At 44.2% G+C, this 26,715-nt stretch overlaps 1 protein-coding gene across 1 annotated transcript in view; it reads right to left on the bottom strand.

Moving 5' to 3' along the window:
• GRIP2 (glutamate receptor interacting protein 2) overlaps positions 1-21,168 on the bottom strand; it is a 364,422-nt gene extending 343,254 nt beyond the window's left edge. Inside the window, exon 1 of the mRNA XM_083426937.1 lies at positions 20,494-21,168. Coding sequence (XP_083283063.1) covers positions 20,494-20,548 — 55 coding nt within the window. The 5' untranslated portion in view covers positions 20,549-21,168. The remainder of the gene's footprint in view (positions 1-20,493) is intronic.
• Positions 21,169-26,715: the final 5,547 nt, after the last annotated feature.

Here is a 26,715-nt window from a genome sequence, read left to right as displayed (position 1 = left end):
AGGAGAAAAACATTCCACTACAGCTCAAGGGTGAAGCACATGTTTACACGCAGAAGGTCCCAGGTTCACTCAAAGTAAAAGATTTCAAATAGCAGGCAACATGGCAGGCCTCTGCCTGAGAGCTCAAAGAGCAGCTGCAAGCCAATATACACAACAGGAACAGAAAGCTCTCTTATGCAGACTCAGGCAAGTCAGTGTTGTCTACAATGACTGACATCTCTCCAGGGTTTCAGACAGGAGACATTTCCAGTCTGGGATTGAACTTTGAACCTACTACGTGCCAAGCTGATGCTGTAGCACTGAGCTAAGGCCCTTCCCCAAATACTGGGACAGATGAACCTGACTGTGTGTAAGACAGCTTTCCATCTCTTCATTGTACAGGAGCTGGCACAGATTTTGCCATGCTTCCCATGGACAAATAAAACAAGTACCTATCATTTTATTTCTTTATATAAATGCTGTAAGCAAATAGATCATGTGACTACATTTTCGTTTTTTGTTTAAATCAAACTGCGAGAGTTATTCTGTTTGATGGTTTTGAGAAAGATTTTAGACAGCCATGCTGTCACTAAGCCAACCCTCCTCCCTGAGTCTTGCTTGCCAGCCTATTCACCACCTTTCCTCCTGCCCCTAATGGGTTGGCATCACAACTGCTAGCTCAGGCTGTGCAGATCAATAGGCAGAACTGGTGCTGATCAATTTTTAAAGGGGATAACACTTCTTTTCCCTGCTTCAGTAAACAGCTTCACACATGCTATTTGCATTTGCTGCCAAAAATCTAACAGAACCACTGAGAATACCCTAATCAATTTTTATTTCTAATTAAACTGATGCTTGCAGCATATTGGAGGAAAATATGCACAGAAGGTAACACGGTGTAACAGGACCTCTGGAAACAGAGAGGAGAGGGAAGGTTTAAGGAGTGCTGTCAGGCCAATAAATCCAGGCCAGCTGATTTATGGAAGGAATGACCAAATGCAAAATATTGTTGTTGTTTAGTCGTGTCCGACTCTTCGTGACCCCATGGACCAGAGCACGCCAGGCACTTCTGTCTTCCACTGCCTCCCGCAGTTTGGTCAAAACATGCAAAATATTAGAATTTGTTTACTTGGATCTTTATGCCCCATAATAAATTTAATGAAATCAGGGAAAGTTTTAATGTTTTTGTATTGCTTGTATTGACCTTCCTACAACAATGTCAAAGAGTGTCTGAGCTTCACAACAGCCCTGTGAGGCTGACTAAACTGAGAGATGGCTCAGTAAGCTTGACAAAGCACATGCACATTTACTCAGAAGCAAGCCCCACTGTGAACCTAGGGAAACCTTTGGGAAAAGCTTTCCAACTGCAAATACAGACTCAGAGAGTACATAAAGAGGTATTCTTGAAGGTGAGATAGGAATCAGAATAATTACGAATGTAATTAAGGCTGCAATCCTATGCCCACTTATCTGGGACTAAGTCCCACTGAAGTCAGTGGGATTTACTTCTGAGCAGGCATAACAATAAGCAGCGGCATCTCTTTGGGAATTAGCAGCCAGCTGTGGATTTCAAACTGCAGAACAGAAGTGCGGGGAAGATTGTATCAGCCATAGGTCTGACACATCTGCTTACACTTTTGTACTTGCCATGAATTTAATACACAGTGAAGCAATAGCAGGGCAACAGGTGGTGCCCACCTGGCCTTGCTATAGGCATGGCTTGCCTTTACACACTGCATGTGACATCTAACTGGTTCACAGGCAAAGAGGGTCCAACGCATGAAGCCTTAATGATGCATAGCCCAGCGGAGGCTGATCCTTTAGGGCAAATGGGGCACTGTCCCACCAACCTCAGTTTGCCCTCGGCCAGTCCCCACCCATCTGCCTTCTTACTTACAGGGGTGGCACTACCTGCCAGCTTCCTCCTCCTGAGTCTCAGTGTTGCCTTTGCATAACTCAACATGGAGAAGGATGGGGACAAAACTAGAATTAATTATCTTTGCCTATCATTGGCACAAGCTCTGCCTCCTGTCCATCTCCCTGCATTCTGCCCCACCAGGGCCAATGGGCATCAGCCACCACTGGCATGACCATTACCACTGAAAATCTGGAAATAACAATTCCATACATTAGGTCCATGCACAGTGAACTCAATGTGCAAGCTAGGTTTTTAATTTTCACCCACCGCCAAAAAACAACACCCTGATTCTTCAAAATAGGAAACATTCTGACTGTCCAAGCTTTTTGTGAAATTCTGTGAGAATACATATCTATCTATCTATCATCTATCTATCATCTATCTATCTATCTATCTATCTATCTATCTATCTATGTATATCATCTCTGTAGGAAGAACAGTGAAGCCAAAGACAAAATCTATTAGATCTTTAAACTTCATTATGGGAGAGGAAAACTGATGAAGGTAATCAAAATACAAAGGAGGATATTGCCCAAGTTTGAAAAAGATGCTTGAACAGTAATTGTTTGTATTCAAGTGGAATGTACATCTAGTTCAAGGTGGCCCAACTTTTCATACCAAGAATATTTTGACATGGAACCTGCAGGCCGCACACTGTCTTGTTGCACAGGGCAAAGCGAGGTGTTGGACTTTGAGAATTAGGTGCGAGGCTCTTGCAGGGTCCTATATCCTTACCACCTCGTTCCCAAAGCTGGGAAAGAGTTAACTAGGCTTTGGGAAGGAAGTGAGAGGACTCTAGGACCCTGTCAGAGCCCTCATGCCTCCTTCACAAAGCCCAGAACCTCATTTACCTGGCTTTGGTAAGGCAGTGCAAGGGCTGAGAGGGGGGCTGAGATGCTGCTGAGGGCCACCAAAAAAACACCACAAGGGCCTTGCATTGGGTCACCCTGTTCTAGTTGGTCAACATCCTTGGTCAGAAGCATGAAATCAAAAAGCTTGCAATGCTTTCTGCTTAGATGGTGGCAGAAATAATTAGTATTATTTTGCTAGCACCTGGACATCTTTTTCTTTCTGTAAGTAAGGAAAATTTTAAGAGGATTTGTTGTAGAAAATTAAAGCATCTGATATCAATATCTGAATCTTAGCACAGAGAAGTGCACAGCATGCCTACAATCTCAATAGATACTAACATGGCAGCAAGTACTGTATTAAAAAAGGAGGCTTCTAGTAATTTATAATCTCACTTGTACTTCTAGAGGGCGAGCCAATATTTAAAAAATAACTAAAGCCAAGCAGCTCCACTTTCAGGTCCTCATAAAAGCCCTGAATTATAACAATTGTAAATATTTTGAAAACATATATTACAGACCCAAAATGGGATGTTTAGGTCTCCATTTCACTTGGAACAGAAGCTGTAAATTAGAGATGCATACTTCAGAAGACTACCTGCTTGCTGGGCTTCATTTTATGTACCTAGAATAAATAACAGTGTAGACAGAAAATGGGCAGAACTGTTTACTTATTTCAATGGAAAATGGATGCCACAGAATAGATCTATTGGGATAAAATGTATTATTTCCTAACTGGAATTTGTAAAGCGAACACTCTCATGCTGTTATCCAGCAGAGAGTTGTAGAAGTGCCAGAATATTTCTGTAACATTCTTTCAGAAAGTAAATTCACTTCAGTATAGCTTCCCAAGCCCTGAAAATCCAGTCAATACTTTGCTGCTTCAGCTAGCAGAAGGGAATGGGTTTGTAAGAAATGGGAAACAGTGAAAAATGTCAGACATTTGAAACCACAAACAGGGAGAGGGGGAGACAGGCCACATTCACACCATACATTTAAAGCACTATGATACCACTATGGTTTCCCCAAATAATCCTGGGACCTATAATTTTTAAAGGGTGCTGAGAATTGTTAAGGAGGCCCCTATTCCTCTCATAGAGCTACAATTTCCAAAGCTCCCTGGGAAGAGGGATTCATTGTCAAACTACTCTGAGATCTGCAGCTCTGTGGGGGAAAATAGGGGCCTCCTAACAACTCTTAGGGACGCGGGTGGCACTGTGGGTTAAACCACAGAGCCTAGGGCTTGCCGATCAGAAGGTCGGCGGTTCGAATCCCCATGACGGGGTGAGCTCCCGTTGCTCGGTCCCTGCTCCTGCCAACCTAGCAGTTCTAAAGCACAAAGTACAAGTAGATAAATAGGTACCGCTCCAGCGGAAAGGTAAACAGTGTTTCTGTGAACTGCTCTGGTTCGCCAGAAGCAGCTTAGTCATGCTGGCCACATGACCCGGAAGCTGTATGCCAGCTCCCTCGGCCAATAAAGCGAGATGAGCACCGCAACCCAAGAGTCGTCCGTGACTGGACCTAAGGGGTCCCTTTACCTTTAACAGCTCTTAGCACTCTTGACAAACTAGAGTTCCCAGTATTATTGGGGAGAAAACCATAACTACTTAAAATTGTGTTTTAGATGTTTGGTGTTAATGCAGCTAGAAAGAAATATGCATGTTTAGAATCTGACATGAAGGAGATGATTGACTGAAGATGCAGAAAATCTATGGGGGAGATTTTTCAAAAGCAACAAATAGTGTGGAAGTGACAGACTCTCATGTTTGAATTTGTTTTGCCTCTGAAAAAATTACCCATTCCAAAGTATTCTGAGGCATCCAACATCCAGGCCTGAATATTTTCCCTGGAGCAAGCCAAACAAAGAATGTGCACTATATTTGGGGAAGTTTTTCTCCCTCTCTCTAGAACTCACATCCAATGAAACTGAATGTTGGATGATTCAAGAAATGAGAAAGGACAGTCAAAGGCAGGTCTTTCAGGACCCTGGACAGAGCCCCATGAGCAGAAGACATTTTCAGATAAGAGTTCAGATTCTCAGTTGAGCCCTTCTGTTTCTGGGCCTGGTCCCCTTCAGCCTTTGCCCCTTTGCACATCCCCCCCCCCCATCTGAAATTCAGTTCTCCACATTTCTGCACTGATCTCTCTCTCTCTCTCACTCTGTGTGTGTGTGTGTTATAATGAAAATGTGTGAGCATTTTAGTGTGAATTTCTTCTCAAACACACACATACATTTTTTGCAAGGAATTTCCCCTCATATAATGCATTTTTGTATGTTATTTTCACTGATCTAAGCATTTTAAAATGTCCCCCTAGTATATGCATATTTTGTACATGCATTTTGTTTCGTTGAAGAACCCACTGCAAAATTCCAAGAATTGTGTACTTTGAATGATAGTCGTGCTTTGGTCCACATACTGGCTCTGCTGTGGGCAGCAAAGCTCTTGGGCCAGACCTGAAAGGCCACCAGGTTTAAGAAGGACAGAGAAATGAGAGAAAGGGATGCTGTTTCACCTGGAGAAGCAAACAACATCCTCTTCAGCAGAAGAGGATTCTACTGCAATGTGCATACGACTGGCCACAGCTGCTCTCTCAGCAATGATGCTGATGGCAGTTAGCATCTGACATGGCAGATGGGATGGCTAAACAAAACACAACAAAGCCACAAAACAAAACCAACCCAACTTCCTTCCCTGTTCAAGGCTCAATTCCTCTTTCCCTTTAATTATTTAAAAACCACTAAAAGCCTATCATTCACTGATGTTTTGTTAACGTCTGCCTTTCAACCCTGCAGCACACGGTCTCTGGCAAATGCCACACACTCAATAAAGAAGTGAAGCAATTGGCTGCCCATGTAAAACAATCAGGGCAAGGAAAGCATCTGGAGTTTGTAGCCACCAGGGAAGACCGAAGAGGCGCAAACACAAGAAGCCAACAAGAGAATGGCCATTTGTTGGCTGTCAAGATCTGTAGCAGAAGTGAGGGAGAGACTCTCTGGTTACATTCCGATTTCTGCATTGTAAATTATTTGGCATCCCCTTCTGCTCTTGGCTCTCCACAATTTCCTCCATAAATCTGGGGATGTTCAAAAATGACATGCAATCAGCAGCATGTAGGCTAGTTAAAAAACCAAACTATTAACAGACTGTCAGAAACTGTCTTTATAAATGCTGACTATTTCTGGCAGGAGTTAATGGAGAGAGAAAACAAATGAAATAAAATTGGATCATCATTGTGCCACTCCAACCATCCCCAACACAAATAACATTAGCAATACAGGTTGCATGTACATGAAGCAAGTTGGCAAGCAAGCAGTTCATTACAGTAGCAAAGTGTATTTCACAAAATTTCAGGAGGGTGCTTAGGGTGTTTAAGGTGTGGGACTAGGACCTGGGAGGCCACAATTCAAATCTTCACACAGCCATGAAGCTCACTGGGTGACCAGGAACCAGTCACACTCTTTCAACCTAAACTTCCTCACAGGGTTGCTGTAATAATAAAATAACAAGGAGAAGAACCCTTTATGCCACCCTGAAATATCCGAAGGAAAAATAGAATATGACTCTAATAATAAATAATTGTATTGCTATTAAAATTAAAACTAATGTAATAACTTTAATATTATTTTTAATATTTATTTAGCATGAAGCTCACCTAAGGCTCATTTTGATCATGTATAATGACAGAGCATACAGAAAACTTAATTGCTGATCATAACATTGTGATGGCCGGGTTCTTTGAAAAATTAATCTCAAGACAGTCCTCTGAACAATAGTTTTTGAATGATGTGAAAGTCAGTAAGCATGAATGGAAAGGAGACTCATACTCATCTCACAATAAGAAATCACACCAAGGCTTATGGTTTGTGGCTGCATGGTACCATGGTCTTTGTGGGCCATGTAGGAAACAAGAAGCAGCAGAAGATCCCACACAATAAGAGATGGCAACTGCAAGAGTGTCACAAATGCTTCAAATCACTCTGAATGGAAGAATTAAACCAACTCCAAGAAGATGAAGTGAACCCTTCTTGATCATGAATACATTGGCACAGATGCAAATGCAGCCTCGGATCAATCTGGGGCATGCTTCGGAGTGCTGTGTCTTTGAGAGTTTCCCCCCTAAATATTTTTCGCACTTCTGGGAACTTTGACGCTCATGCAAGCAACTTGCAGTTCCCAGCCTCCAAAGCACCAAGGCAAGATGCTGCTTCAGCACTGCAATGATATGTGATGTCTGCATTCAGACACAGAGCTTGAGGCTCAAGAGTCTACAGCACTAGTATTTGACAGGACCATAATCTTGCTACCTTTGCTAAAAGCAGGCTGAAACAAGGCTTATATATATTTTTTCCAACAAAGAAAAGCTGAAAAACCTAAACTTTTTCTTTAAAAAAAAATCTTCATTCATTTTCCAGCCAATGCTACTTATTTCTGCATTACAAGGCTGAAATGACAGTTGTCTTTCATCCTGATTCAGTGGGGAAAGCTTTCACAATTATTCATTTCTATTTGTTGGGACAAATATTAGCTCTTGGTTATGCTTCCTTCTAGGTCCTGCTTTTAATAAATGCTACTCGAAAGGAAACAAACACTCAGGCCTCGAGGTTGTTTCTTACAACTGTTCTAAAAAATGTGTTGGAAGGAAACATGGATTGACTTTTTCAGTGAATTTGCATGCACAAGCCTAGTACTGAATGATTCAGTGTGCCCAGTTTTTGACACACCAAAGCATGGACCGATGCAGCTTTCAAAGACGATCTAAACACAGAGATGTGAATGAAACTTGTTTTTCCTTAAATGAGCTTTTGTTGGGGGGCTAAGCAAATTATCCACACAGCACTTTGAGAGTATGAACGAGCAAAGCAGACTTAGTTTCTGCCAGTTATCAATTCTCACACATTTTGATAAGCATTTAGGATGGACATATCTGTAAACTAAGAAGATATCCTGAGTTTGAGTTGGTTGCAAATCATTTTGCTGCAGAAAGATCTCATGAACTCCTTTATGAAGAGGTTTTGTAAGGAAAATGGAAACAGTAAGAATGGCTGATTGAACCCCAGGGCTCCGCTGGATTCCACAGAATATCAGATGGGATCTGCAACAAAATGTTGCATTGTTGAATGTTCCTGTTCAGGATTCTAACCAACCAGCCATGCTCTCTTCATAGAAGCTAAAGACTACCCTTTAACCAGCCAGGCAGGTCCTTTATGGAGGTAGAGTCTGCTATGCTTCTTGTCAGCCTACATAGGACTTCTAATGTCTCTAGCTCCCTGTACAGACAGAATGTCTTTAGCTGCTATAATAGAGTCCCCTGGAGCTGTTCAAGGTCCTGAATGCTCTCTGATTGACTTTGCTTGCATCTCTCAAGCACTGACGCACCAGTGTTCACTGAGCGTCCCTTCACAACTTCTACTAACTTACACTAAATTGCAATATGGTCATATTGCTCTCCAGCTTTCCAGCTGCATAAATATATGATGGTCTTCAATTCAAAGAACTGATCAGCGATATGAAAACCAAGAAACTGGGCTAAAATACAATGTCTAAATGTACCTCTCAAGTTCTGATTCTCCAAAAGATCTACATGCTGTTAGATGGATTTGTAGCTGGTTGACAGACAGAACCCAAAGAGTGCTCATTAATGGTTCCACATCATCCTGGAAAAAAGTAACAAGTGGGAGCTACAGGCTTCTGTCCTGGGCCCATTGTTGCTCAAAGTCTTTATAAATGACTTGGATGAATAAATTGAGGGGATGTTTATCAAATTTGCAGATGACACCAAACTGGGAGGGATAGCTAATGCTGCAGAAGACAGAATCGGGATTCCAGATGACCTTAACAGATTGGAGAGCTGGGCCCAAACTAACAAAATGAAATTCTACAGGAACTGTTTAACAGTGGAACAGACTCCCACAAAGGGTGATGATGGACTCTCCTTCCTTGGAGCTTTTTAAGCAGAGGCTGGATGGCCACCTGTCATTGATGTTTTGGCTGAGATTGTATTGTGGCGGGCTGGACTAGATGACCCTCAGGGTCTCTTCCAACTTGAACATTCTATGGTTCTATTAACAATACGACTCCTGCCAGTGTGAGAGATTTGTGAGTGAAATTGTTTTGCAAGCCTTTGGAAGGCAGTGTGTGTCTTCACAATATCACCTTTGCCCTCTGCTAGCCAGAAGGCAGCTATTCACTTGGCAAGGTCAGCAAAATCTCTCACTTAATGCATCAACTTAATCGCTCCCTGATCCAAAGGGGGGGGGGTCCTTTGAACTTTGCAGGGTGCACTGTGGCCCCCTTCTGCTTACATCCCATGCGGTCAGAATGCAGAGTACCTGGAGCTAAATGTGTCAGAGCAGAGTGTGTTTGACTGAATGAATTCCCCAGTGGAAGGCAATGTTTTAAACACTGTCATTGGAATCAGTGAATTTTGCTTGAGCTGAAGACAGCTCTGGCTACAGATCCAAAGCTGGTAATTACAGGCTGCCAAAAACATCTAATGTTAATGAAAGAAAAAGTCAAGCAAAATGGGAATCATCATAAAACCTACAATTTTGAGGATGTGGCATTTATCCTATTTCAGCACCGTCACCTTCAGAAGAAGGAGGAAATATAGGAGAGGGGAGGGGAGAGGAATGATGCTAAGGGTGGGAAGGATATGACTCTTGAATTCTAAAAAGAAAGTTTCATTGCTCTTCCTTCTCATAAAATGTGTCCAGAAAAGCATTAAAAAAAATTGAACAAAAAATGCACTCTTCTTTCTTTCTTTCTTTCTTTCTTTCTTTCTTTTTACTGTAGCTTGTAATTCAACGAAATCAATCACTATTGAGGAGGAAACTCATCACTCTCTATAAGGATTAGAGCATTAGTGCAAAATGCAGCCCTTCGGTGTATTTTGCATCATAACCCTTGGCCAAGACTGTAACAAATTCTCATCTCTCACATAGAAGCATAAATCTGGAGTAGCATTTCTCCCTTCAGTTATTTCTGCTGCCTTAACTGAGAGACCTCTATAATTCTGGCTATTTTGGAAATGACTTTGGGGCTACTTCACACGGGAGACTGTGAATAATGCAGGTGCAGGTCATACGCTGCAGAAGTCTCAGTGTGAATGTAGCAGCCTGAAGGACCACCTTCTGCAGCCAGTCATCCAGGTAGGATCAGAACCAATGCAAAGCAACCCTGCCCACCCTCAAGCTGGATAAGCACTCCAGAAGAGCAGCATGGACAATGGCACCGGCAGCCACTGAAACACCTGGGAAGACACACTCCTCCTGTCTCTCTTCCAAAAAGGCCATCATTCAGGACAATCGAGGCAGTTTCTGTGCCAAACCTAAGCCTAAACCCCAACAAAAGAGCCTGGGCGTAGCTCACAACCACATGCTCAAGAACCTTGCCCAAGAAGGGAACATTAGCAACTGACCATTACTTAGATTTTCCAGCTCTGTGAAGTGTGCCTTAAGGAGTGGCCTTACCAATCCCTCCTTTAGGCAGGCAGGCAGGCAGGCAGGCAGGCAGGCAGTGAACACCACCACTCCTGGCCCAGCTGTGTGTAACATTAAACAACAGCAACCCTGTCTTTCCGAGCAAAAAGTGCTGTGCCAGCTACTGTATACTAGATGCCCCAAGGTAATGAGTGCCAAAGGTAAAACACTGAATAACTGCTGCTATTAATCAGTAAATTCCTTAACTGCAGGAAGGCTGAAGAAAGGTGAGATAAATTCTTTGCACTGTGCCTTCACCATGGAAGGTGTTGGAGAGTTGCCCATATCTGAGCTATTGTTTTCGGGGGGGGGGGATGGGGATCTGAGGACCTATGTCAAGCTGTGGTGGCAAAGGATAAAGATGAGAGCTAATTGACAATTTACAAATTAACACATCGCCAGGGCCAGATGGCATTCACCCAAGAGTTTTTTTTAAGTTCTCAGATGTAAAAGAGCTAAACTTTAAAAAACAAAAGAAAAATACTCATACTATAAGACTGGAAGCCAGATAATGACCTTTTTTTAAAAGCGAGAGAGAAAGAATGCATGCCAAGGAGAATCTGGGAAATTACACATCTGCCAGCCTAATGTCTGTCCAAGGTAATTTCAAAGACAGTGTTATTATTAAAGGTAAAGTTGTTAAGTGCATAGAAGAACAAGCCATGCTGATGATAAACCAGCATGGCTTATGCCAAGAGACATATGCAAGCCTATAAATAGGTCTGTCTAGAAGACATCAGAGCAATCTTTCCCAACATCTGGTACCTCAATGTTGTTTGACGGCTGCTCCCATCATCCCGACCACTGGCCATGCTGGCTGAAGATGACAGGGGCTGAAATCAGACAAAATCTGGGTATGCAAGTTTGGGAAAGACTGAATTATAGATTTTGACATCCAAAAAACTTGTGACAACACTCCCCAACAAAGCAAGCTTGATAAGACAGTGCTGTCTGCTTTCCCCACCTCTATTGTATCACTAGCTATTTTCAGACGACGTAATGAAATAGCAGGCATAAAGATGAAAGACTCTCAATGGAAAATAAGCCTTTATGTGGATGACAATATTCTTTATTTAACTAATCCAGTCAGTTCCAGAAAAGCTCTTTAACGATGCATAAAGATCTACAGAAAAAATTTCAGGCTATACATTGAACTGGAACAAAATAGAAGTGATGGCTTTTAATTAGAAAAGGGACAATTTAGCTCAAGATAGCATTGTAGCTCACCCACCTCGAACAGCCAGTGTGACTTACAAAATATCCCTCAGAGTCCTCCTAGATTAGACCATTTCACAGAGGAGAAGTTTATCAGCAGCTATTATCCATGAAAGTGAAATAAGCCTCCATGCTCAGTGGCAGTGTATCTCTGAATATAGGGTGCTTGGGGCATACAACAGAGAAGAGTTTTGGCATTCATGCCCTGCTTCATGGGGCTGACCATATGGCCACAACTGGAAATGCAGATGGGCCCTTGGTCTGATCCAGAACATGAATTTCAACTAGATTTTAATGAAAGCTGTGCTTTGGGAAATTGCTTGCCATCAATGAGCATGACCCACGTTTAGATTTCTTCCCTCTGAAATCAATAGGACCTGAGGGTGCTTAGCTTTGACTATGACTGTCCAAAGTAGATCTTGGCCAAGCACCTCTTTGAGGAAGTCAGGCTCCACACTGAGTTTCCTTCTGGGAAGTCTAGAAACTGACTTCACCAACAGTTCAGCCCCTACTTTGAGAAATTCTGACAAAATTGTTATCTATGTGTTATTGTCAGGGAACTGCCATCAGTGCCGGAGGGAGAGAGCAAAATCCAGAGGGATTCCAGAGAGCGTCCCAGGATTGGGAGAGGCAGCCCATCTTCTGGGGAAGATAATCAGCGTAGCACCAGTGGAGAAGGGGGGGCAGATGGGGGAAGTGGCGAGGCGGTCCCATGACTCCTTGCCGGGGACCAGTGGGGAGAGTAGGGGTCCTCCGCTGCCTACGCCCTCCTTGAGCAGAAGGCTTTCGCGCAGAGAGAGTAGAAGGAGACTAGGTGTCAAAGAGCTTCTTTGCTGGAAGTTTAAGAAACGCCCACTGACGGATTCTGCCAGCGATTGAGACAGCCACGGGTGAGTGGCTGTCCGGACAGAAAAGGTTCACTCAGGCAACCCAGCCAGGTGTTTGCACCGGCTTACGCACGAGCAACCCCTAGAACCACTACAGTTATGTAATCAAGATAAACTGTTGCCTTCATTAAATGTCCTCCAAGTATGCCACTATGTTGAGATATGGTGCAATTTATTTTAATCAGTTAATTAATTGATTGGTTGGTTAAAAGCAAGCCAGGTCATTATTGGCTAATGGTAAAGTAGTACTTTATAACATCCACTTGAGACTTCAGGGTAATGGATAAAAGGATCTCATTAAAGTTCATGAATAAACTAGCAATCTAATCAACCAAACCAGTTAAGACAAAAATTTCTAGGATTTAAGTTAGCATTTGGCCCTAGTGGCTAAATGTGACTGCCATAGCTCAGATCTAAGTTTTCCACAATAGCTGATGCTTGAGTATGCCTTTAATGGGCCCGTGGCTTATTAACATCCCTGATTTGATCCTGCAAATATTTGCCCATCTGTTTAACTACAATGGAGCATATCCCTTTTAAAATATACTGCCACATTCTTAATAGTTTAAATTTCTACAGGCTGATTTACATATTTCATCTATTACCCATGTGCATTGCCCTTTCCTGAGCTACACACATCTATGGGCAAACATTATGTGTAATGTATGGCCCAGGTAATCACATATATGAGAGGTGTCATCTCGTAAACTGGTCATTCCCACCCAAGTTTCCTGTGTGTGCAACTGGCACATTAGGATCCAAAAACTTCCATTCTTTTCAACCATCACATTCATTGCTATTCCATTTCTTGCCATCCACCCCAGTAGGCTCAGCTTGACGAAAAATATTATGGGTGTTAATTTTTTCCATCCCCACCCAGAATCACTCCTCTACCACTTAACCTAGAGAATTAAAGAGCAGTTTGCCTCTTCTTTTTTGGACAATCGTGATTTTACAGGATTGTGCAAAGTTCGTCTTAAGCCTCTTCCCAATTTTTTTTCAAGCCTCTCCAGGAGTCCCCTGCAGTATTGGGGAGGTGTGTGGGGGAGCGGGGAAAGCAAGAGGGCTTCGTGCTCCATGGAGATGCTTTCCTTTTTCCACTGCATCTCCCCACGCTATATCCAGGCACAATGCTTTTCTCCCATCTCAGGAGATTTGTGGAGAAGTTGGGGGGGGGACAGTGAGAAGAACCCCAGGACTCAAATGATTCCCCTCCTGCCTCTCCGCAACACAGTCCCTGGGTGCTTTATGCTGAAGCTGGCTATGAGTAGGAAAAGATTAGGAGAGAGGAATTATCCCGATTTGAAGAAAGACTGACACACACATGCCTATCTCCATCCAGAGCATTAAGCAGCCCAAAACATTTGTTTCTATTATTACAAGTTTTCCACAAATCTTCTTGTTAACAGTGTGGCGATAGAGGCTACCCACTGAAATGTCATAACACATCAAACCACCCAAGGAGCTTCTACATTGGGAATGACAGACTGCAGGTGTATTACGGGCTATTTTTATTTAGCTGGTTTACTGCAGAGAGGGGAAATCCCGATTTTATGAAGAAAAAGTACAGATTGGCATTTTGGTAAAGACAAAGCCATGTGGACACTGTGGAAAACCTCCAAGTATGAGCAGCACCAAGTGCACAATAAACTGAAATGTAACAGCACCCTTTTTATTATTTGGCAACATTTATACACCTCTGTAAAAGCGTGTTACAAAAAAAAGGGGGTCAACATCAACAGAAAATGCCCACTTTGTTTTCCTGCAAGTGCATGCACCAGGAAAAAGCCAGGACTTTGAATATGAACAACAAATACATGTTAGAAATTGGCTCCACATTTTTAGAGAGAGGAATTAGCAGGAAAGCAGCTCAGTTCAGTGAACCAAAGATACAGGGTTATATACAATGCTGCATGAGTGACATTCCATCTGCACAATAGAATCTCCCCTTCCTCTCTGCTTCCTGCATGCCCCCCCCCCCAATCTGCTCTGGTGGGTCCCCAACCCTCTGGAGTAGATTTTGAAGGTGAATGGGGAAAGAGGGGGTAGAATGGGAGGGGGCAGGAGGGAAAGTCTGTTGTGCAAGCAGAATTTAAACTTTGGATACAATACAACCCATGGGTTGTTGTTTTTTGCTCATGCACTTTTATCTACCTTTGCTCCAGCACCTTCAACACAAGCATCTTATCAAATGCCTTTTGAAAAAGTATTGCATTTTTAAAAAGTGAAATCAATGCCAGCATTAAGTCATTGTTCTTCTTTCACAGACAACATATTAAACAAGTAGTAAGGGAGAAATGATTGAAATTATGCCCACAAGTAAGGGTGTAATTAAAGAAATTATGTATGTAATCAAATTTCAAAAAAAAACTGAACCGCAGATGAAAAGCAGTTAAATATTAGAACCATACATGGGATATAAATGAGAACCTTTTCAAAAAAACAATCCATCATCAACTTAATTTCTATTTAAATACTGCCCCCCTCCCAGTTTGGTTGCTTAAGGTAGGCCATGCATCACACAGTGAAAAGCTGGGTTATTGGTATAGCTTATTAAAGACCTAGCCACATTCTTTCATCTTACAAATCAAAACAATATCAGGGATTCACTTGCTCAGACCTACCAACAGGAACCTCTGCCCACAACCTTAACAGTCAGCCTAATGACACAGCCAATAAAATTCCATTGTACACTCCTACAGCTGTTTCCTAGGTAACCACCACAGAACCATATAAACTGGATAGACGCAGCGGAAAGAAAGGAACAATGCAGCAGCAACCTAATCCTACAATATCTCTGCTTTTAAAGAACAGCTTTCACTTGGTACAATTCCGCCACCCACCCACCCCCCTTCCCAAGCTGATTCATGCAGAGAAAGTTATTCACAAAGTTGAGGGATCTGTGCTCCCCCTAACGCTTCTATTTGTTCAGCATCATCACAGGAGGAGTTAGGGAAGGGCTGTGTGCCATTGCCGAGTATCACACAGTACAGTATCTCTGAGGTGAAGTGAATGCAGAGAAGTCCACTCATGTGATTGCAGTGGCTGAGAGAACCTGGAAGAAGCCCAATTCACTGGCAGGCAGGCAGGCAGGCAGGCAGGCATGAGGACATTGGATGGGAGCTGCCCTGAGGCTACGCTGCTCAACAGAAACTGTTGGCTGGTTGACATGGAATCTTTTGCCCTGACAGGCTGACACCTGGATGATTTTCCTGCAGGTGACTATACATGAAAAATGACATCAAAATGTTTCATGTGTGCCACTTGTTGAGGGCTACCACAGCCTAGCAGCCAACAGACACGAAGCTGCCTTATACCAAGTCAGACCATCTAGCTCATGACTGTTGATGCTGGCTGGCAGCAAATCCCCAAGGTTTCAGGCAGAAATCAATCCTCATCCTACTTGGAGATGCCAGAGACTGAACCTGGAACCTTCAGCATGTGAGGCTTAACCCCTGAACTAAACCCCTACCTCCAATACACTGCTCAACTCTTACCTCTCCTCTCAAAACAAAATTGCTTCACTGTGCATTTCGATTATGCCTTGTAAGGCTATCCTAACCCTCCCCAAAGTGGTTTAGATAGGGAATAACAGGAACCACAGCATGGGCTTGGGGGTACAGAGAAGAAGCTGCTTAACCATTGACTGAATGCTCATGGCTCATGACCCTCATTGAGCCTCACAAAAATGGCCTTGTAAATGTATGTGAGCACTTTAGTTTTTTCTATAACAAAGTGAGCACCAAATTGGGCACCCTTTCCAAAAATCACAGTTTATTTATCAAAGGAATTCAGTGTGATAAATTAATAGGAAATTCCACCACCCTATCATCCCATAGATATGGAATGCTATGTATGAACTTACCGAACTTACCCCATGATGACCTACAAGCATTGAGTCTACAACCCCAGCACCCCCACCCAACACTGATGTAAAAGCAACTTAACCTGTAAAAACATAAACACAAATACATTATACTATAAATGACATTGGGGGGGGGACACAAATAAATTTATATGAAACATTAATGTTTTTATAATTCAAAACAGTCCCTCCCAAGAATGGTAGAAAGATTTAGCAGCACACTCAGTCCATAAATCGCCTGAGGAAAATGTAAGGTTTTACTTGATGCCCAAGAACCACCTTCTGGAGTCAGACATGCAATCAGGAGTGGACTCACTGCAATGCAGTACCCCCAATACAGATAGCAGATCCAGAAGGATACCATGGTTGATGGTATCAAAAGCCAATGAGAAATCAAGGAGGATCAAAAGGATCACACACACCCCCAGGTCTCTCCCACCACAGGGCAACCAAAGCAGCTTCTGTGCCAAAATCAGGCCTGAATCCAAAATGAAATGGATCTAGAAAATCTGTGTCTTCCAAGAATACCTGGATCTGGCTGGCAACCACCCTCTCAAGGATCTTTCCCAGAAAGGGGCAGCATCTTTGTAATGTGCCAAAATGAAGATTGACTATATACTAAATGTTATTGATCACAAGACTCTCCAGTAACCAGGATGGTGTGCTTCCTAAGTAGACTGAGGTTTCCAAAACACTTACTTCAGAAACTAGAAACTGTGGTTCATATAATATAACATAACATATACCGTAAAATAATATAACATACACCACTAATGCTGCAACCTTAAACACAATTACTAGGTGAGAAGGCTGCACTAAATACAGCAAGACTTACTTCTTAGCAAAGACACTTAGGTTAGGCTGCAAGGCTGCAATCCTATTTACCTGGGAGTAAGTATCACTGAACTAAGTGGGACTTTCTTTTGAGTAAGTATGCACAGTATTGTGATGTATTGATGACTTTACATCTGCAAAATTGGTGTTTTCCCTGTTTTCACTAGGGTGACATCTTCAAGCATCCCACCAGAAATTGGCACATTTAACTCCTTTAAACACATGGCACAGACACACAAATGCTCTGCAGACAGAAATAAGCCCAGTAATCCACCTTCACTTATAGCATAATGCACACTTTCTCTTCACCAAAAAGTTTTTTTGGGTTTTTTTTAGTCTAATGGCTTCAAGTCATGGATAACTGAACTAGGAATGCCATTTTTTTCCTCCATCACACAGTGACAACAGGCAGAGACAGGTAACATACTCAGCAGCAAAGAAAATTGGAAACAGTCATTAAGAAGACTGTATTTAGAGCTGGGCTTTCAAAAGAAATATCTGAACAAAGCTATGTTGCAACTTTGTGGTGCCATTATATCAGGACAAGATGCAGAAAGTTTTTTCTGAAGCCTAGCTGAACAATGTACTCTCAGTGCAATACTGATGGGCTATCTCTTGTTTTCCCAGTGGAAAGGCACTGTCTCAGTCTGTAATATAAAAACATTATTGCTTAGTGCTTTTTTGTGAAGAAGAAAAAAGGATGTAATTTCAAAAGATGAGAGGGAATCCCTTATCCTGAGATTCTGCACATAATTCACATTGTCTTCTAACTTTAGGTAATCATTATGGGGGCCCAAATCTAGGAATATCTTATGCAAGAAATTCTTCCAATTTTCATACACAGCTAAAGCATTGGAAATGACCATATAATTGGTTAGGCTTATTTCTCTGGAGAGCACTCTTTGGAAACGACAATGTTATCAGGAGAAATAAAAAGAACAGTGTAGAAACTGCCTTGTTTTTGCCATTCTGTAATTCATTTAATTCTGGTTGCTTGACAGTAGCCACTACAGAACCACAAGATCAAAATTTCAATATCAGAGAGCAGTGCAAGAGCTTGTTCTATCAAGTATAACAATGCAATGTTCCCAATATGCCGATCACGTCCTCTGAGCCTGCGAAGTTCTGGAATCAATGGACAGCAAGTCAAAATAAGCAACATCTGCCAGCTCTTTACCAGATGCCAGATAATCTGCTCCCCTACTCCTCCAATTCAATTTCCTAACAGCTAAAGAAAAGGTCTACAGCCCATTTTAGATCCTTTAATAACTGTGTCATTATTTATTTGGCTTCTGGGCATATCCTGTGCAAACTGGAGTAGCAAGCACAATACATGGCCAACCGATAGCCCAACTACTTACTGTTCATCGATGGACAAAGAGATTAAATTAAAAGGAAGCTGCTTTGCTGGGAAAGTCATGGAGGAAAACCTTAAACAAAAACACAAGCACAGACCACTAATGCCGCACTTGAGTTCAGGAAATGGCTCAAAACTGCCAATGTCTGTATACAACTTGAAGTCACTGGACTTGCTGCCCAACTCACAGTGGAAGATGGCACATAGGTCGCATCTTGGCGAGAGAAACAAGTTGAACATAGCTAAAATACCAATGTGAAATAGGATGCTTTCAAACAAAAGCATTTCAGCAGCATTTATCTCTCTCAAAAGTATTCAATTCCCATGTTTAAAATGCAGTGAAGAAGCTGTGGCACCCACTGACACCATCATCTGGGGCCCTTCTTTGTGTGCCTCCTCGAGGGGTCCACTGGGTGGCAACATGAGAACGGGCCTTTTCTGTGGTGGTTCCCCATTTGTGGCACGCTCTCCCCAGTGAGGCTCACCTGTCACCTTCATTACCTATCTTTAGGCACCAGGCAACAGCATCTCGGCCTCTGGCTGATTAACATTCTATGGCCTTATAAATGTGTTTGTGGAAGGGGGGTTATTGAATCATAGAATTGTAGAGTTGGAAGAGACACTGATGGTCATCTAGTCCAACCCCCTGCAATGTAGGAATATGCAGATGTCCCATATGGGGATCAAACCTGCAACCTTGGTGTTATCAGCATCACACTCTAACCAACTGAGCTAGCTAGGCTGTTTGTTTTTGTTTTGTTTTTATTAGTTTGTTTTAGTTTTATTATTTATTTTGTGTCCTCATTTTGTATTTTTATGTTGTGAACTGTCTGTGATCTTCAGATGGAAGGCTGGTATACAAATTTAATAACTGATCATAATGTGTGGCTCAGACATTGGCAGTAACCCAGTGGCTTATGGGGTGGAAACCCACAGGAAAAATGGGGCTTCCTGAAACCATTGGTTTATCTACTTATACAAACCTTATCTAATGCATACAGTGTGGAGAGCAGAAAGTTATTTGACTAATTTGTTGCTAGTTGGAAAGTGTGCAAATGGCTGACTAACCACAATTCTTAATCCCTCTTAGGAGTTACCATGTTTTCAGTGGCAAAGTTGGCACAGAAAAGGATGCATGTCGGAGGAACTCTCAAGTCACATCAAGCATGAGGCAAAGGCAGATAAACTCTCCATCAGACAAACACACATACGCATGGTGAAATCCACGTCTATCAGTTGAGACTTTGCTACTTAAGTAAAAAGGGGGGGGGCTGGTGATTTCAAGGAGTGTAGTTTTTCAGCCTCTTAAGCACATGAAGCGAAACCAGCAAACGTGCAAGATTTCCCATATCCTTCATGTTCCGCCACCTGGTGGGACATTTCCTCAAACTTTTATGAGCTCCGGGTGCAGCACTCATTTAATGTCCCTCCCTTGCAGATCTTGCAAACATCTTCATCCCCTACCTCTGAGATCTAACAGGAGAGCAGGAAATCTCACAGGACCAGCATAAAATCACACACATGAACCTTAGTCTTCATCCCTCCCGCCCAAAAAGACCCCCGCCAGCTGAAACATCAAAAATGAAGCTTTTATCTTTTTCTCGGTCCTTGCCTCTATTCCTCCACACCACACCTCTCCACATATGCCCCCCACATTTTCTGACAAGAGGGTAAAACCACATCAGACAATTCCGCTCGCCTAATCCTCTTCCCATCATCGAACAAGAAAGAGCATTCAAAGCTCACGATGCTGCCGATTGTGTTGCAAAGAGGATTCCCTCCGCCTCCTCCCCGCCCCCAGTTTAGAAAGGTGACTTCCATTCCTGATACATAAATCATTTTGAAAAGAGCGTTGTACTTTATTTAAAAATCATTATGCACACTATAAATGCACAACAATAATAACATAAAGAGCTTCAGCAGGGGGCCTCAGAAGATCGCTTGCATTTCCAAACATGCCCCCCACCAGGGACAAGAGAAACAGACTAAAAAAAAAAACCCCAATGCGAAGGCAGCTCCTGGGCGCTTTCCCAAGCCAATGGCAGGCGCATGCCCTCCGGCGGTAGCGTTTGCCCCGGAGGGGCTCCTGCAGCCAGCCAGCGAGCCTTACCGTCATCCTGCATCCTCTGCAGACACAGAGTCAGGTTCTTCCTCCAGCCCGGCATCCCGGCACAGGGTCAACCTGCTCGCGCTTGTGCTGCACAAGCCCCGAAGGTGTTGGCGGCGGCGGCGGCAGGCTTCCCCTCCTGGGTAGAATAAGGCTAAGCGGAGAGTTCCCCACGCCACCCCCGCCCAGCACCGCACGCCGAAAGTGTTGTGGCTCGGAGAGAGGCGAGCGCGGGCAGCGAGCCGCTGGGGGAGCCAGGCTGCCTGCTCGGCCACGCTAGGCATTGATTCGCGCCGCGTGCTCCATCTGGGTTCGGGGCCGGCAGGAAGGAGGGGAGCGGGCGGGCGGGGAATCGGCCGAGGAGGCGAGTGCGTGGAAGGGCCCCGTGTATAGATCGAGATACAGAAGGTGCGCGGGACTAGCGGCGCCCCGTAACCTTTCCCGCCTGCCCTGGAGTGACTGAGGTACGTCCACGGCAGCCGCAGCTCTTAATGTGTGGGGACCGTACTATGTGACAAGAGAAGCCAGGGGAGGGGGAGGAGGCGGAGGCGGAGGGAAAGGAGGGGAGTTCGCCTTCCAGTCCAATCTTTCGACGTCCGGGAGGATCCCGCCGCGGGCTTCTGGGCTTCCGCGAGCGCCTGGCCGGCCCAGGTCTCTAGCGCGCGCCTGCCCTTCTTGCTGGCGACGTCTTTCCCGGCGCTCGCGTCTCATTCCCTGCAGGCGCCGCCGGCCGAGGGAGTGCAGGCCGCCGGCTCAGGCTTCAGCCGCGCGCGCCGGCTCTGCTCGCGCTCGGCCGGCATCTTCTCTCGGCGCAGGTGAGCGGGAAGAGAAGGGCTCCTCCGGCGACAGCGAGAAGCAGCAGCTCGGGCACCTGGTTCGCTCGCCGCCGCCGCCTTCCCGCGCTTTCGACCTTTTCCGCCTCAGCCGCCGCTCCTCGCACGTGGTGGGAGTCTCCCCGGCGACCCCCGCGGTCCAGAAGGAGGAAGGGAAAGTAGCTGAGGCGAGAGGCGACGCTTGCCCGTCTCGCTAGGCAGCACATGGGAGGCGGGGTGGTGGGGGAGCCACGCGCACTCCTTGCCTCCCAGCTCTGGGCGCCTCACCCGAGCAAGGCTGTCGGAAAGGAGGCCGGCGCCCCCACCCCCCGTGCTTTCCCTGTCTGGGTTGAGGGTATGTAGGGTACGCTTCTGCAACGGAGAAGGAAGAGACACGCGGGGGAACGGCGCTAGCCAACACGTCGAAGGGGAGCGCTTGTTAATGGCTGGGCGGCTGCCTGCGCCTCCACTTCCACCCCCCGAGGAGGTGCGAGCGACGCCGGGACCTCGAAGGGGGCGGAAGGCCGGCTCTTCCACAGCCCACACAGGCGAGCTGCGCGAAGCTCCAGACGCGTCTGGCGCGCGCGCACACACCTCACTTTCCCCGCCAACCGCCCCCTAAACACACACACTTCCACTTTCTTTTCCCTTTTTAAACTTATTTAAAATGTATATGTGCTACTTCTTGGGAAAACCCATCTCAAGGCCTTTTAAAACAAAATCCATTAGAGGCGGTGCTATATTTTTTTTCCCTAGAAAAAGTGCCAGAACTCACCACAAACCATGCTCTCTTTCAATGGCAATGGCACCCACCTAAGAGGTGCCAGAACTGAGTTCTGGCGAGTTCTGTCTGGCTGAGCTGAAAAGAGCCCTGGTTAGAGGTACTACAAAGACAAGGGGGAAAAATCTAGCAGAGTGTAACAGTCCGTACAAAAATAAAAAAAATTGTCCAGTAGCACCTTTGTTGTTTAGCCATTTAGTCGTGTCCGACTCTTTGTGACCCCATGGACCAGAGCATGCCAGGCACTCCTGTCTTCTCGCAGTTTGGTCAGACTCATGTTCGTAGCTTCGAGAACACTGTCCAACCATCTCGTAGAGACCAACTAAGTTTGTTCCGGGTATAAGCTTTCATGTGCATGCACACCTCTTCAGATACCTGAAGAATGCACATGCATTCTTCAGGTATCTGAAGAGGTGTGCATGCACATGAAAGCTTATACCCAGAACAAACTTAGTTGGTCTCTAAGGTGCTACTGGACAATTGTGTGTGTGTGTGTGTGTGTGTGTGTGCGTGTGTATTTCGACTGCGTCAGACCAACATGGTTACCTACCTGAAACTAGTCCCTACAAAAAATAACTTTAAAAGTTACGGCAGTTGGCCCACATCAGCAGCCAGCAAATGCCTCAATCAATAGGTGTGTTTGTAGTCTCAAATTTCAGTGGTGCCCTCTGCGATGCCAAAATTCAGCACCCCCTGCCTCTCACCTTCCACTCTGTATCATAATAATAATAATAATGATAATTTATTATTTATACCCCGCCCATCTGGTTGGGTTTCCCCAGCCACTCTGGGCGGCTTCCAAAAGAATATTAAAATACTGTGATACATCAAACATTAAAAGCTCCCCTAAACAGGGCTGCCTTCAGATGTCTTCTAAAAGTCTGGTAGTTGTTGTTCTCTTTGACATCTGGTGGGAGGGCGTTCCACAGGGAGGGCGCCACTACCGAGAAGGACCTCTGCCTGGTTCCCTGTAACTTGGCTTCTCGCAGGGAGGGAACCGCCAGAAGGCTCTCGGTGCTGGACCTCAGTGTCCGGGTAGAGCGATGGGGGTGGAGACGCTCCTTCAGGTATACTGGACCGAGGCCGTTTATCATAGCTGTGGTGCCCCCCCCCCCAAGACTCTGTGCCCAGTGTGGCCGAACTGGCCATGCCTCCTAAATCCACATCAGTTGATTTGCTGCCAGCGCGCATGCCTTATTGCTGAAGGAAGGTTATTTGAAAGAGAGCATGAGGGGATAGAAAAGGCGTGTGGTCTGTGCTCTTGGTGATGCTACTTTAAGTGGCAGGAAGAATGACCAAGTTACCAGCATAAATGGAGGGGCCGCCTACTTTTGCCAAAGAGGGATGCAAACTTGAAGAGGCGCAGAACTCCTGTTCAGGCAAGGCTACACATATGGCGATATTGATTTGCAAGATAGGTGTGTGATTCAGTCATAATGTTCACTTTCAGGTGACGTATTTATTAAACATTCACCCTGACTTGTTTCCACAGTTTTTCCAAGGCTGCTACACTGTATCATACATAGAGGCATAGGAAGGTCAGGTGGTACCCAGTGCGAAAAATTTCTGGCCACCCCCCCCCCAACACACACATTGATATTTTTTTATTTTTTTGGCCTGAAAAAATTGTTTTTCCTTATTTCATATTTTCTTACAAAGGAATGTGGATTCTGGGCCCCTGATAACAAGTAGGTGACTATGGACAGATACTTAAATCTACAGGATGGACTCTGTTTTGGCTTGTGTTATTTTATTTATATTTATTGTTTATTTATTTAATAAAATTTATTTTAAAAAACCTGCAAAGTGGTTTACCAAAACAAAAAACCAAAAAAACACACCACAGCAGTAAAATCAAGAAAAATTGGCTGCGTGCAGGGGGTGGGGCGAAGGCAAGGCAAGGCCTACCGTATTTTTCACTCTATAACACGCGACCATAACACGCACGTAGTTTTTAGAGGAGGAAAATCCATAGGCATGCCACCCGTAGGCATTCCCTCCATAACACGCACAGACATTTCCCCTTACTTTCTAGGAGGAAAAAAGTGAGTGCTATGGTGCAAAAAATACGGTAATCTACTCAGCCTAGTCTCATTTTCTTCACATAGGCCAACTTTCCAGGACCTGGGAAGCCCAGAAGAGGGTAAGGCAGTAGGGTGGTTCATTAAAAAAAAAATTTTTTTTTTTACAATGCCTGCTCCAAAGGTCTTATCTTACTAAACTAGGGATTATATAGCTATATCTGAAATTTCATGCAAATCAGTTAATATCTTACCCTGCTCCACTGAATTGAAATTTCAGCCTTCACGACATAGGAAAACGGCCAAGTAAACAGCTATTTTTGTGGAGGAGGGTCAAGATATTAACTGATATGTATGAAATTTCATATATAGCTATAATCCCTAGTGTAGTAAGAGAAGACCTTTGGAGTAGGCATTTTCAAAAAAAAAAAGTTTTTTATGAACCGCCCTAGGTAAAGGTAAAGGGACCCCTGACCATTAGGTCCAATCATGACCGACTCTGAGGTTGCAGCGCTCATCTTGCTTTATTGGCCGAGGGAGCCAGCGTACAGCTTCCAGGTCATGTGGTCAGCATGACTAATCCGCTCCTGGTGAACCAGAGCAGGGCACGGAAATGCCGTTTACCTTCCCGCCAGAAGGTACCTTACCTAAATACCTTACCTATTTATCTACTTGCACTTTGACGTGTTTTCAAACTGCTAGGTTGGCAGGAGCAGGGACCGAGCAACGGGACCTCATCCCATCGCAGGGATTTGAACCGCCGATCATCTGATTGGCAAGTACTAGGCTCTGTGGTTTAATCCACAGCGCCACCTGCGTCCCATGAACCACCCTAGTAGGGCAGTAATTGTTCCTTGATAATTTGTCAAAACCCCCCCCATGATCGCACCTGGGGTGGACCCCCCTTTCCTACGCCCCTGATCATACAGATTTGTTATCCCTTCTATGACCAAGGGAGCAAAGGGGGGCGGGGATGATGTCCATCTTCTTACTCAATGGAAGAAAGTATAAAGTGATGCCCATGGGCGCAAAAATAAAATAAAATCCTAATGTCACATATACATAGATGGGGGTTTGAACTGGAGGTGAATGACCAGGAAGTAGATGTAGGAGTTGTAGTGAATAGCTCAATGAAGATGTCAACCCACTGTGAAAAAGGCAAATTTTGTGCTTGGGATAATTAGGAAAGGGACTGGGGGAAAACTGTCAATATCATTATACAAATCTATGCTTCCACCACAGTTCTGATTGCCTCACCTCAAAAAAAAATACAGTAGAGTTGGAAAAGGTGCAGAAAATAAACCAAAATCAAGTGGGTGGAGGAACTTTCATATGAAGAAAGGTGCTTTTTAGTTAAAACAAAAGACAAGTATAAGGCGACATGGCAGAGGTATTTAAAATTATGCACAGTGTGTGTGGGGGGAGAGAAGTTTTTCTTCCTCACAAAGCTAGAACCTGGGGTTACTCAGTGAAGCTGAATGCTGGAAATCAAGAGAGCTTGTGATAGACTTGTGATAGAAGTCATTATCACAAGATGTAGTGATGACCACCAACTTGACAGCATTAAAAAAGGATTTGACAATTTTAATGGAGAATAAATCAATTAAAAGCTACTAGCCACAATGGCAAAGTTCTGCCATATGCCAAGGTTCTGCCATATCAGTTGCTAGGAATCACAAGTGGGGAAAGCACTGTTGAACTCAGGTCTTGCTTGTGGGCTTCCCACAGAAATCTGGTTGGTCTCTGTGAAAAAAGAATGCTTGACTAGATGGACCTTTGGACTGATCCAACAGGGCACTTAATAAGTTCATCATCAGCATCAAAATGCCAGCCTCATTTAATCTGGATTTTTTAAAACAACAACAACAGAAAATCCAGTAAGTTTAAACACACACACACCTGTTGGCTGCACATCATGTGTTCCAGCTATGGTCCATCAAGACCATATGCACATCACAAGATAGCATCTTTGCTTGTTTCACTCTTTCCTTAATAGAATCATTGAATTGGGAGGGGTCCAGAGGGTCATCTAGTCCAACCCCTTGCGACGCAGGAATCCTGCCCACAGTGACACCTGGGTGGGCTCGAACCACCAACCTTCTAGTTAACAGCCATATGCATTGACCCATTGCACCAATGGAACCAGTAATGCCATTCACTATTTTTTAATGGTCATAGACTATGTGTGATCTCTAAAGATGCCAATATTCCTTTCCATATCATCTGGCTTTTGTCTACTTTCAGACAGGATGACCTAGAACCAAAGGAGATCTTCCATGATCTGGCCTTTTTTCAAAAGATTGGCTGATACGGATGACTTAGTTTTAAGCAAGTATAAACATCCTTCAGCCATAACTGGGAGCCTGAAGTCAAGCTGTCTGTAGGCAGAAGTAAAGCACGCATCATTGGTTTTCATGGTCCAAGCCGAAAGAAGGAAACAGACACATGGTTGTAGGAAGAATAAAGGATCATAAAATATTTTTTTCACTGGGTGTATTTGGCAGTTTGTTGCCTTTCTAAGTACACAATTAGGTGAGCAAAGTAGTTTTGTCTCCAGTCTCAATGACACACACACACACTCATATGAATAAGGTGGCAGAACTCAAGTCTA

Source organism: Podarcis tiliguerta (genome assembly GCF_965153285.1).
Source record: "Podarcis tiliguerta genome assembly, chromosome: 2".
Classification (NCBI taxonomy): domain Eukaryota; kingdom Metazoa; phylum Chordata; class Lepidosauria; order Squamata; family Lacertidae; genus Podarcis; species Podarcis tiliguerta.
This window is presented reverse-complemented; position numbering and strand designations above follow the sequence as displayed.